The 14,108-nt window shown below is 34.4% G+C and overlaps 1 protein-coding gene across 1 annotated transcript in view; it reads left to right on the plus strand.

Annotated features, from left to right (window-relative positions):
- LOC101408108 (killer cell lectin-like receptor 2) overlaps positions 1-14,108 on the plus strand; it is a 76,618-nt gene that overhangs the window by 44,891 nt on the left and 17,619 nt on the right. The window contains exon 5 of the mRNA XM_087441917.1: positions 5,996-6,115. Coding sequence (XP_087298043.1) covers positions 5,996-6,115 — 120 coding nt within the window. The remainder of the gene's footprint in view (positions 1-5,995; positions 6,116-14,108) is intronic.

Consider the following 14,108-nt stretch of genomic DNA (forward strand, 5'->3'; position numbering starts at 1 on the left):
CAAAAATGAAAAAGATGGATGATACTAAGTGCTGATGAGGATGTGGAACATCGGAAAACCCTCATACGAATGTGAAACGGTAAAGCCACTTTGGAAGACAATTAGCCATTTCTTATAAAGTTAAAAATACACTTACCATATGACCCAGAATTCACACCTAGGTGTTTACACAAGAGAAATGAAAACATATATCTATACAAAGTCCTATAACATGAATGTCATGGCTTCTTTATTCATAATCACCAAAAACTAGAAGCAGCTCTCAAGTCCACCAACTTGTGAATGGATAACAATTGAACAATTGGTGAATGAATAACAATTCATACAATAGAATAATCTCAGCTATAAAAAGAAATAATAAACTACTGATACATACAACAACATTCATAAATCTCAATAGCTTTATTATAACATAAATAAGTCATAATCAAAGGCTTCGTATCATTATGAAACTATTCCTATAATGTTGTAGAAAAAGCAAACTTACAGAGAAAGAAATTAGATTAGTAGTTGCTTGTAGTTGTCAAGAGCAATGTTGGTGTGAGAGGATTGTCTACAAGGGGACATGAGGTAACTTTTTGGGAGATGGAAATGTTCTATATCTCCATTATGTATGTTAAAAATCCCTCTGGGTGGGGCCCAAGGTGAAGTGGTTAAATTCAGAGCATTCTGCTTTCACCGCCCAGGTTCTCCAGTTCCCATTCGGACAGGGACCTACACTACTCATCAGCTACACTGTGGTGCCAACCCGCTTATAAAGTGGTGGAAGATGGGCATAGATGTTAGCTCAGGGCTAATCTTCCTCAGCAAAAAAAAAAAAAAAAGAAAGAAAAAGAAAAAGGTAAAAAACATCCCTTAAAAATGTGTATCCCCATTCTTGAAATAAAATTGGCTAGAATTCTGAGAAAAAAGTAAAATATTCTACATTTTGGTGTTGTGCCCAAATAGTGGGTCGTAGATTCAAATGTAGTTATTGAACACAGGATCATATTATCTAATAGTGTGCAGACTTTAAATGTCTTCATCATCTTACCCACAGTGTGAAGGGAGAGCAATCTGAATGTGACTGTGCGAGGAGACTTCCTTTACAGTGGTTAGCTGGAACGTCACAGAGCAATTAGATTCTCCTTTCTCTGCTCATAGTGTCTCTTTGCATACTTGCTGGTTAGTGAGACAGACTTCCTGCCCAGGACCTGGAACACCTAAACTATGAGTCATAAACCACACAGAGGTGAGATGATCTCAGGATAAGAGGCTATAAGTATAATTTAATAATTTATTCTACCCTCTTGGGAATGAAGTTTCATCATATATATTTTGTAGTGAGTATAGTTTTCTATAAAATATACACCATCAGCACTGATTAAGTTATATGCACTGATGATAGAGAGATGTTTAGGGTTTTTTTTCTTTGTAGTTTAATGGAATTTGTTCTATGAGATACACATGCATATACCCACACATACAACAGACAAATGGTGCCAAGGAAATTTTTAGAATAAGCCTCCGTATTCTTATTACTAATTAAAGTTTATACCAGAAACATATGAATACAGTCGCATATCCTGTGAACATATTGTTTTACATGCTTTGTAATTCCATTTAGTATATAGAGCTCAATAGATTTTTCTGTGGTTTTTTGTACCTCACTTTCCTCTTCTGTAAAATGGAATGTATATCTTTACAGTTTCTATCATACAGAGTTGTGAGGAGTCAACAACTAATACATATAAACACCTGGAATAGTGCCTGGCACATAGTGAGTGCTAATTATTATCATTGTTGTTGTTATTATTATTATTATTATTATTTTTACCTAAATGAAAAGAGCAGTACTGACTGTGCCTAAAAATTATGTAGTGAGAGAAACTATTTCAGTTACCAGAAATTAGATGAAATCGGTGAATGCAAAGACTTGTACATATTCACAGGACCAGATATCAAATTCCCTTACAAAACATGATTTAACAATTACTTTATTTACTCAGGGATTATTTTTTGGGCTATTGTTTAGCTCTCAATGTATGAGGATCAGCCTGTTTTGAACAAGATGCTTTGACGTGATTTTATGAAAATGTCCGTTCAATGTGATCAGTTCTTTGAGCATAAACAATAATATAAACAGTGTGAATGTCTAACTTCGAAAATGACAACTCAGAAAACACCATTATTGCATTAACCTCTTTGTCATATACCTTGCTGCCTTCTTTTAACACCTTTATTCAAGTGGTAAATTGAAGTTACAGAACATTATATTGATAAAGGAGAATTGAAAAATTCATTCTCTGCACATATATCAAGTAACAGCAAGTACTTAATAAATTCTTGTCCAGGAAACATGACATTGTGTAGTTGTTAATTGTTATTGCCCATCTTTGAAAGCAATTATTTGAAAATTATTGATATTTATTTAAAATTGGATATTAACTTTTGTTTAGATTACAACGCAAATTACTTTATGAAGTTATTATGATGAGAATGAACTTTTGTTCCACTTAATTTCCTAGAAAACAGTGAAAAGAAGATGGTTCACATGGAGTTTGCACGTATCACTCCTAATTCACAGACAGATGAGAGACTTGAAATAGCTAAGGTAAATATTTGCATATATTTCAGACTTTTCATGATCTTACTTTGAAGTTCCTGTTCACATAACCCTTGTCAAAAGAATATATTCTTAGTGTCTTCATCTGCATGAAAATGTCCTATTGTTATCCAAAATTTAATTCTGGAGGATATTGAGACAAGGAAAGTAAGAATGAAAGCAACAGTAGTATGTGGATTGATGCCCGTTTTGAAGCCTCACTTCCTCTGAATAGTTTTTCTCCATTCAATCTCATAATTACCCACATGCCCACTGCAAAATAAGCTTTACAAGGCCACATATATTTTTTTTCTATTTGGTTCAATAATATATCACCAGCACTTAGGTGTCTAGTGCATAAGATGCTCAAGAAATATTATTGAATGAATTATTTATTTGTTTATTCATTTATTAATTCCTTCATTAACTGAATGCTTATTGAATGAAACCAGTTGTTAAACATTATGATAGATATTAGTGTTGCATAGACAAAAGAGAGAAATTCTGCCCTTAAGGATATTATAGTCCAGTGGGAGAGATTGCAAGTATATATGTTTGGATAAATGCTACATAGGAGTGAAAATGGGACAATCGGAGATCAAAGAATAAGGCACCCTGTTGAGACTTGAGTCAAGAATAAAAGTGAATTAAGAGTAATAGTGGTTTTAATTGGAATAACTTTGATGGGGATGGAGATGGAGGAATGTTCCAGGTGAAGGGAACAACATAGACAGGGGAGGGTGATGGAGCAGGGCCAGCAGTTATGAAAGGACTGAGGAAAATAAAGTCAGGAGGTCAGACTGTTTCAAATGATCCAGGAAGAAATCAGTGTTCAAAATACTGCTGTGACAATGGGAATGCAAAGGAAAGGATTTAATACAAAGATGTAAGGGGATAGAATCATCATATCTGGTGAATTGTAGAGTGGGACGCATAAAGAGAGACCAAAGTCAAGGACTTGGGAAACTTTGGTAGATTACGGTGCCACTCAACAGGACGTGAAATGCAGGTGGAGGTTATGATGGCAGATGGGCAGCAGGTAAGGAGTTTAGCTTTGGGCAGTGAGTTTTCAACACCTGTGGGGGCTCCTTGTGAGATGCCTGGTGAGACATCAGATACATGAATCTGAAGACTAGGAAAGTGATCCTGGGGGATGTATAAACTTGAGGGTCATTAAAATATAAGTAGCAGACGAAGCCATGGCAGTTGATGAGATTGTTCATTGAGATGATGCAGATTAGTAAGAGAGAAAGAGCCAAAGACAGACACTAGATAAAATTCTTTTGAAGATTGCACACACACACAAACAACTAGGGAGTGACATGAAGAAAACTATGAGCGCTATTATGGAATCTAAGGGAGAAATACTCTTCTCTCTCCTCTCAGATACAGGATTTTCGGGCTTCATGTAATGTGTTGTGGACTGTCTCCCACCCTGACTCCATGCTGTTTTGTATTTTGTTTTCTATAAGAATTTATGTAATAATAGGTCAATCTGTCCTTTCAGCTTTTTGAATGACTTGCTCTTAAAACAGTACAGAGCTATTGTTTTTTTTTGTGTATGTGAGACTATTTTAGACTCATTTTCATTAATGGTTATAGGCAAGGATGGTATTCAAAATAATAACAACCTCTATGGCATAGGCACAACCAACCTGAAAATATCCCAGTCTGGAAACATCTGTTGTGTCCTGGTATCTATAAAACATTTCTTCTGGGGTAAGTCTTGGTAAATTAAAAACTTTCTGGAATTTGTTCATTTCATCTAAGTTTTCAAAATAATTATAATCTGTTTAAAATTGTAACTCTTCAGCATTCTGTATCCCTCTTTTCTGAGTTATTTCTTATAGTATTTACCCTCTTATAATGAACTATGATTTTTTAACTTATTTAATCATTACCTACCCTGCCCCAATTATAATATTACTTCCATGAGAACACGAATTTTTGCCTTTTTCACTACTTCAGTCCTGATGCTAAGAACAGTGTCTGAGACACATTATGTGCTAAACAAATACTTGTTTAAATGAATAATATTTAAGAACCAGTTTTGACTTTGTATATCCTGTTTTATATTTACTTTCTGTTTAATTAATTTCTCTTCATATTGGTTACTTTCTCCTTTTTTCTTTCTTTTCCTCTTTTCCTAACTTCTTAAATTGGATGCTTGACTTGTCAACATAAAGCCTTTATTTTCTAATGTAAATATTTTTATCTTAAAATACAGTGTATTTTTTCCACTAAAACAAAAATATGCCCATTTTTGAAGAAAATTACTCTCAATTCCAATATCCAAAATAAAGCACCCTTGTTACTTTGGTATATTTCTCTTTTGCACATGTATTTTTCTCCTTTGCATAATTGAAAATAGTCCTGTATGCAATCTGGTGACTGGCTGATTTTAACTTAAAATGTATTCTCAGTACAAATTTGTGCATTATTTCTTTTGAACTAGTGTAGAGCCTCTACACTGTATGTGTATAGACTAGAGGTCTACATACATAATATAGTCATTTAAAGATATTCTTACATGATGTAACTGAATATGTAAACACTCAAGTTATTTTCAAAAGAATACCATGGCTTTGGGGACCTCTTCCACCTAAAGATATTCAGAGAACTTGACTAACTGTAAATTATAATCCTAGAATATTTTTTGTCTTGAAGTGGTCAATAGGAGAAATGCTCTGGCCTTTGGGAAATGAAGCAAGAGGACAATAAAAAAATTAGATTTTATTTAAAATTTAGGGCTAAGTGCCTACCTAGATCTGGAGCTGCTGATTCTATTGTTTATAGCAGTATTATGCTCTCCATCTCTGCTTAGGTCTCAGAAATTTTCTGGGCAAAGCATAGTTCCAGTCATCTTGGAATTATCATTATCATCCTCTACAGGACATGCAGGACCGAGCAACCTCTGAACATTCTCTATTTAACAGAAACTTACTACATAGGCAAGGTCCTACGTACCTGGTCAATAGTAACTCATTTATTTCTCATAACTAGTCAATGACTTCGGTCCTGTCATGATCTGCATTTTACATATGAAGAAACAGACACAACGAATTTAAGTAACTTGCTTAACGTTAAGTCATGCAGCTAAGTGGCAGAGCCAGGGTTCAAACCTATACGTCTTGGTTCTGGAGCCCATGCTCTGCAATCCATGTTGTCTCTCCTTGTGGAGTTTACCTCGACCAGAAGTGTTGCCAGATTCTAAGGTCTGGGTAAGTAAGCCTGAGGATGGCTGGAGATGTGGGGTGCTACCTGTGCTCTTGATTGTCTCGAGAATGACATATCTTTCCTTATACCAGCACATCTTGCCTGGCCTCTACATTTTCTTCTCTGGGATAATGACTATTCCAGCAGTTATTTCAATATGCTAATTAATGCTGGGGGCATTTCTCTTTTATTAAGCAACAGAGAAGAACAGGTTGGATGGGCCTCACAAAAATGCAGGATTCCACTCTCGTTCCCAGCCTCAGATGCAAGCAAATCCACAAATAGAAAGAATTCCTGAACATGACATGAACAAATGTAAGTACATGATTCTGAATTTCCATCATGCTCTAAATGTTAGAACATTGAGAATTTTGTCTTGATCTGTTAAGAAATCTGTAAAGAATTTCAGACTGTTATTGTAGCTGCAGTTTAATATGTCTTATACAAGAAAAAAATACTCTTCAATACTATTAATTCAAATTATCCAGCGAGGAAGTAATTATCTGAAGATTTTGAAGTTACCGTGGAAGAAGGAATGGCTTAGTACTTGCAGAAAGTTCTGGGTTTTGCAGAATTCAATAGATCCAACAGAAGAGTATCCTAACATGAACTTGAGTATGCTTCTCTTAGAAAACACACTTTCCAGATCAACTTAAGATCTCTCACAAATAGCTTTACATGTGCTGTTACTTCTATTTACAAAACATCATTTTTTGAAAATCTTGCTCCATCCACTTTCTCCATCAAGCCTTCTCTCCCTCCTATTCTGACTCCCACAACACTTTGTGTTTCCTGTGTCATTCATCTATAGTGGTTCTGTTGTTGGGTTTCATTTTTGTTTTTGTTTATTTTTGTGAGCTCCTTTAGGTAATAACTGCCTAATATAGTATACTTAAAAAAAAAAAAAAAAAAGAAAACACCTGTTTTCCTTTGAAATTGTGCCTTCACTTCAAATTGTCATCCCTAGAAGTTGGGGGTAACATAGCACAACGCGTTTTGCAGGCAGATGGAACTGGGTTTTAATATTTTCTACCAATAATTAGCTATGCAACAGTAGGCCAATTACTTAATTACTAATATCTACACCTCAGATTCCCTCATCTGTAAAACAAGAATGACAAAAATTTTAGAGTTATTATTGGAACTAAGTGAGATTAAATAACTAAAGCCATTACCACATGATAGGCATTCAATTTTGCATATGAAAAAGTATTATTTGGAACATACTTTATACGATGTATTTTTTTTTCCCAAACTCTGCACTTTTCTTCTTGAGGTTTAGCAAAGAACTTTCCACCAGGACAATTTTTACATAGTCAGTTTCTCAATTTGTTCCTAAGTGACTCATTCAACTACTTGAAAATATTTATTGTTTTTGGGTCATGGTACAAAAGCAAGACCAGTCAGCAGGCTTTTGTGATAGTTCAGACCACATGTGGCGGTGACTTGGACTAGCATGATGAAAGCAAGACAGAAGATCAGGGATGACTTTAAATTTAGACCTGGTTTTTTTCTTTAGAGTACTTTTCTAGGACCTGCAATGTGTTTTCCATTTCCTCCTTTCTCCATTTCATAAAGATCTCATTTTGCCGTAGTCTGGAATTTCTTCCTTAGCATTTGGATTGAATTTTGGCTAGTTCCTAATCAACTACACTATACAGTATTTCCTGGCTGTTTGCTTATTTTCCAGAGACGTTCTCTGTTACTACATCCCAGAATAGTGGACTGGGAAGGGATCCTAGTAGTCATCTAAATTTTAAAACCAATAGTTTTTATTGTTGGTATTTCTCTTTTCTATCCTAAAAATAATAAGATTTAGGGGGAAGGTAGTTACAAATAAGGGAAATGCCATACAGATTGTAAGCAATTCAAGAAAAGAACAGAATGGTGATTTTAAGAAGTAAATGGTTATTTTAAAAAGAAAAGGCAAAATTATACCCCTTCCCCTGAGCTCCCCTATGCTACTAAATAACCTTTAAGTCAGTAGCACCAACAATTTTCAAGTAGGAGGCAAATACTTCAAGAGATGGTAAGTTTTCTGTAAATGAAATACCCATGTGAGCTGAGTGGGTTATAGTACCTATTAATGACAATGCTAATTCATTCAGTAGTTCCACTCTTAACCTATGTTTTTTTGAGACAAAGCTCTTAGATAATAGCTCCTTGATTGAAGCCTTGCAACAATTCCTCTATAATTTACATATTTTCTTAGACAGAGTTGTGAGCAGCATCTTCTGGATGTATTGCTCCAGTAACATTAGGAATTATGTGTTTCATTCTTTTGGGAATATCAGCATTTTTTGCAACTAAGTGTAAGTATTCTACAGAAATGTCCTTCTTCCTGTTGAATTTTATCTAAATATTTTTTCCCCCAAAAGGAGGAAGAAGGGTAAGTCTAATGAGATAATCATATTCTGACATTAGAAATATTCTTATTTCTAGGCCTTTCTGGACTCAAGAGAAAATATTCATGAATTCAAAGCAGAAAGACTTTAGGAAACAGTTCTTAACAAGAATAACTATGTGTTTATTCCATTTCATATCCTTTCCATTTCACTGTGAATCATACACATTTACTCGCTGAATACAATAGCATTAAAATTTCTCTGTTTATTTTATGTATTCCTGATGATACTGGTTTCAAGACAAATCTAACAGAGTTCTTTATACCTTTTTACTTTAATTTTTCACACTTCTGTATTTCCATAATTCAGATAGTTTCCTCTTAATATTGACATTGATTCAAAGTTTATTATTCATAGTGGATATAATGACTCTGGAACTTTTTCAGGCTCACTGGATCAATCTTTTATTTTCTCTTTGAAATAACAATCAATAACATTACTTATAATAATTATACTCAATATTTGGGTGACTATTTTCATTAATATATTTATAACTTCTTTACATTCTCCCTCCTCCCACCCATGTCACACATCCGCTACTCTTGGTAACAAGTATTTGCAACCTGGGTTTGTATTCTTTCCTAGCTTTCCCTACATAACCTGCAGAGGAAGCCAAGTAATTTGTTGTTTGCATTATAATGGGGGCTATATTATATGCACTTTCTTGCATCTTGTCTTTCTCATTTGAACATAAGTTTTGGGAGTCAAGCTGTAATTCATTCTTTTTAATGACAACCTCATAGCCCAGGATGAGAATTTACTGTAGTTTATTCAATCAGCCCCTCTGAGTGGGCCTTCACTTTATTCCAAATTTTTGCTGCTATAAATAATACTACCATATACATTTTTACAAAGTGATGCTTTAATTTTTGTGGGATAGCTTCCCAGAGTTAGAATAAATTCTCAGAGTTAGGATTTCCTGGTTTGAGAGTATGTGTATTCTAAATAAAATATATTTTGCAAGGTTACTTTCTAAACATAAGGAATAATTTGCATTTCCACTGTCCAAGCATAAGAACCCTTGTCCTCACACTGTACTAGCAATAAATTCTTTTATTCTTCTAATAGTTTGCCAGATTGAAGGGCAAGAGTAACAGACACTCAACTCAAACTAATTTAAACAAAACAAAGGAATTTATAGGCTCATTTAAGTGGTGACTACAAGGGCAGTTTGGGGTTCTAGAGTACAGCTGCATTTGCGAACTCCAACAATGTGGTCAGGACTTTCTCCTCTGAGGGCCCTTAGACTTGCTCAGCCACCTTTGACTTTATTTTCAGGAAGATTTTCTCCACTGGCAGCACTGGGCTCCTATAATGTCGGCAGAACCACCATAATTGTAATAGATTTCTCTCATATCAGTGAAAAAGTCCTGTGCATGACTCTTCTGATTAGCTTCTTTTTAGTCATGCGGTCAATCCCTTCCAAACACCGTGAAGAGCATTTTCCACAGGAGAAAGGAATTATATTACCAAAAGAAGGGGAAAAGGAAGATGAACACCTACTCAGGGAAAGTTATTTTGAAATATTCACACATAGCTTCTTATACTTGTCTTCAAAGCCCCTGCCTCTTTCCAGTATCATTATGTGCAAAGAAATACACACACACAAACCTACTCAAGAACAATATATTTAATGGACGCAGTCTCCTCTCCTTTTTTCCCTATCATTTTCCTAGTTTCAAGGTAGAGTCATTTCCTACGATATTCTTTTATAATTCAGATATTAGCATCAAATATTTGAATTAATCTTTACTTAATCCAGGAAAGCTGTGGTCCACTATAAGAGTTCAAATATATAAATCCAAGGATTGTGGTTTAGCTAAGGAAATATATCTTAATTATAATGATTTATAAGGATGATTTTCCCAGACTCTCTTAAAATTCTTGTCCCATGGAATCATTTAGATCTGAATAATTAAAGCAATTATAATAATATGAGAAGATATATAGAATAATTTAACCTAAGCTTATGTCCTTTGGAGAACTGAAGTAATCAAAGTATCTAAATTTTATTATAATTTCTCCAGGGAATCCCAGGTTCGTTGGAACTCATCTACATATGGAGATGTATTAAAAATAACAGAAAGTAGTGTTTATGCACACTTAAAGATTAGTCAGAATCACAGGCATCCTTTTATTAAAATCCTTTTATTTCACTCCTTTTATCATTAATAAATATTTAAAAAGTCATTTATTTAGTCCTGTGCTATGATTAGAAGTTAGACTATATATTAGATCATGAATAAGGACATCATAGTACATGCTTTTTCCCAGCATTATTGAAATATAATTGACATATATCATTGTGCAAGTTTAAGATATCCAACATAATTATTTGATATATGTATACATTGCAAAATGATTATCATGATAAGGTTAGTTAATACATCCATCACCTCATATGGTTCAATATGATTTCATCACATGTATGAGGTGTGAGGTCATATCTCATTGCGATTTTGATTTGAGTTTCCCTAATAATTAATGATGTTGAACATCTTTTCATGTATCTGTTGGCCATCTGTATATCTTCTTTCGAAAAATGTCTGTTCATATCTTCTGCCTGTTTTGTGATTGGGTTATTGATTTTTCTGTTGTTGAGTTGTAGGAGTTCTTTATATATTTTGGATATTAACGCCTTATCAGATATATGATTTACAAATACCTTCTCCCAGTCGATGTGTTTTTTCATTTATTGACAGTTTCCTTTGTTGCACAGAAGCATTTTGGTTTGATGTATTCCCATTTGTTTATTTTTTCTTTTGTTTCCTTTCCCTGAAGAGACATGGTAATCAAGAAGATACTGCTAAGACCAGTGTCAAAGAGAATACTTCCTATGTTTTCTTCTAGGAGTTTTATAGTTTAAGGTCTTACATTCAAGTCTGTAATCCATTTTGTGTCAATTTTGTGTATAGTGTAAAAAAACGGTCTACTTTCATTCTTTTGCATGTGGCTGTCCAGTTTTCACAACACCATTTATTGAAGACTTTCCTTTCTCCATTGTATATTCTTGGCTCATTTGTTGAAAATTAGCTGTCCACAGATGTGTAGTTTTATTTCTGGGCCTTCAATTTTGCTCCATTGATCTGTGTATCCGTTTTTCTTCAATATCTTGCTGTTCTGATTACTATACTTCTGTAGTATATCTTGAATTTAGGGGGTGTGATACCTCCAGCTTTCTGCTTTTTTCTCAGGATGGCTTTGGCTATTCAGAGTGTTTTGTTGTTCCATATAAATTTTAGGATTCTTTTTTCTATTTCCATGAAAAACATCATCGGGATTCTAGTTGGGATTGCGTTGAATCTGTAGATTGGTTAGGTAATATGGACATTTTAACTATGTTAATTCTTCCAATCCATGAGCATGGGATTTCTTTCCATATCTTTATTTCTTCTTCAATATCTTTCAGTAATATCTTATAGTTTTCAGTGTATAGGTCTTTCACTTCCTTGATTAAATTTATTCCTAGGTGTTTTATTCCTTTTGCTGCAATTGTAAATGGGATTGTATTCTTAATTTCTTTTTCTGCTAGTTTGTTGTTAGTATATAGAAATGCAACCTATTTTTTGTATGTTGATTTTGTACCGTGCAATTTTACTGTATTTATTAACTATTTCTAATAGTTTTCTGGTGGATTATTTAGGGTGTTCTAAATATAGAATCAAGTCATCCACGAATAGTGACAGTTTTACTTCTTTCTTTGAAATTCGGATCCCTTTTATTTCTTTTTCTTGCCTAATTGCTCTGGCTAGGACTTCCAATACTGTGTTGAATAAGAGTGGCAAGAGTGAGCATCCTTGTCTTGTCCTGTTCTCAGAGGAATGGCTTTCAGTTTTGCGCTATTGAGTATGATGTTGGCTGTGGGTTTGTCGTATATGGCATTCATTATGTTGAGGTACTTTCCTTCTCTACCCATTATTGAGACTTTTTATCATAAATGGATGTTGGATACTGTCATACTTTCTCTGTGTCTACTGAGATGATCATGTGATTTCTTATTCTTCATTATGTTAATGTGGTACATCACATAGATTAATTTGCTGATGTTGCACCACCCCTGGGACCCCTGGGTCCCTGGAATAAATCACACTTGATGGTGGTGTATGATCCTTTTGATGCATTGCTGTATTCTGTTTGCTAATATTTTGTTGAGGATTTTTGCATCTATGTTCTTCAGCAATTTAGGTCTGTAATTTTCTTTTATTGTGTTGTCCTTGTCTGGTTTTGGTATCAAGGTAATGATGGCCTCATAAAATGAGGTGGGAAGCATCTCCTCCTCTTCAATTCTTAGGAAGAGTTTGAGAAGGATAAGTATTAAATCTTCTTTGAATATTTGGTGGAATTCTCCAGAGAAGCCATCTGCTCCTGGACTTTCGTTTTTTGGGAAGATTTTTAATTTTTTTTATTTAGTTTTATTTTTTTGTGTGTGTTAGGAAGACCAGCCTTGAGCTAACATCCGATGACAATCCTCCTCTTTTTTTTTCTGAAGAAGATTCGCCCTGGGCTAACATCCATTCCCATCTTCCTCCACTTTATATGGAAAGCTGCCACAGCGTGGCTTGACAAGTGGTGTGTCAGTGCGCACCCGGGATTTGAACCCGCAAACCCTGGGCTTCTGAAGCAGAGCGTGTGCACTTAACTGCTGCGACACCAGGCCAGACCCTGGGAGGTTTTTTGATTACTGTTTCAGTCTCTTTAGTTGTGATTAGTTTATTCAGATTCTCTATTTCTTATTGATTCAGTTTTAGGAGGTTGTATGATTTTAAGAATTTATTAATTTCTTCTAATTTATCCAATTTGCTGGTGTATACCTTTTCATAATATTCCCTTATTATCCTTTGTATGTCTGTGGTGTCCATTGTAATTTCTCCTCTTTCATTTCTGTTTTTATTTATTTGAACTTTCTCTCTTTTTTGCTTGGTGAGTCCAGCTAAGGATATGTCAAATTTGTTAATCTTTTCAAAGAACCAACTCTTAGTTTCATTAATCCTTTCTATTATCTTTTTTGTCTCTATTTCATTTATTTCTGCTCTGATTTTTAGTGTTTCCTTCATTCTCATGACTTTCAGCTTTGTTTATTCTACTTTTTCTAGTTCTTTAAAGTATAGTGTCACATTGTTTATTTGAGATTTTTCTTGTTTTTTTGCGGTGGGCCTGTATTGCAAGAAACTTCCCTTTTAGAACGGATTTTGCTGCATTCCATAAGTTTTGGTATGTCGTGAATTCTTCATTGATCCAATGGTTGTTCAGTAGCATGTTATTTAGTCACCACGTATTTGTGACTTTTCCAGTTTTCTTCTTATAGGTGATTTCTAGTTTCATATCATTTGGTCAGAAAAGACGCTTGATGTGTTTTCAATCTTCTAAAATTTATTGAGGCTTGTTTTGTTTCCCAACATATGGTCTATTATTGAGAATGTTCCATGTGCACTTGAGAAGAATGTGTATTCTGTTGCTTTTGGATGGATTGTTCTATATATATCTCTTAAGTCCTTCTGGTCTACTGTTTCATTTAAGGCCACTGTTTCCTTGTTGACTTTCTGTCTAGAAGATCTATCCTTGATGAAAGTAGGGTGTTAAAGTCCCCTCCTATTATTGTGTTGCTGTCAACTTCTCCCTTTAGGTCTGTTAATAGTTGCTTTGTATACTTTGGTAATTCTATTTCAGGTGCATATATGTTAATAAGTGTTATGTCTTCTTGGTGGACTGTCCATTTTATTATTATATAATTCCCATCTTTGTCTCTTATTATCTCTTTTGTCTTGAAGTCTGTTTTGTCTGATATAAGTAAGGCTACACCCACTTTCTTTTGGTTGATATTTGCTTGGAGTACCATTTTCCATCCCTTTATTCTGAGCCTATGTTTGTCTTTAAAACTGAGATGGGTCTCCTGGAGGCAGCAT

This window comes from Ceratotherium simum, chromosome 17 (assembly GCF_057802395.1).
Source record: "Ceratotherium simum simum isolate JZ-2026a chromosome 17, ASM5780239v1, whole genome shotgun sequence".
NCBI lineage: Eukaryota > Metazoa > Chordata > Mammalia > Perissodactyla > Rhinocerotidae > Ceratotherium > Ceratotherium simum.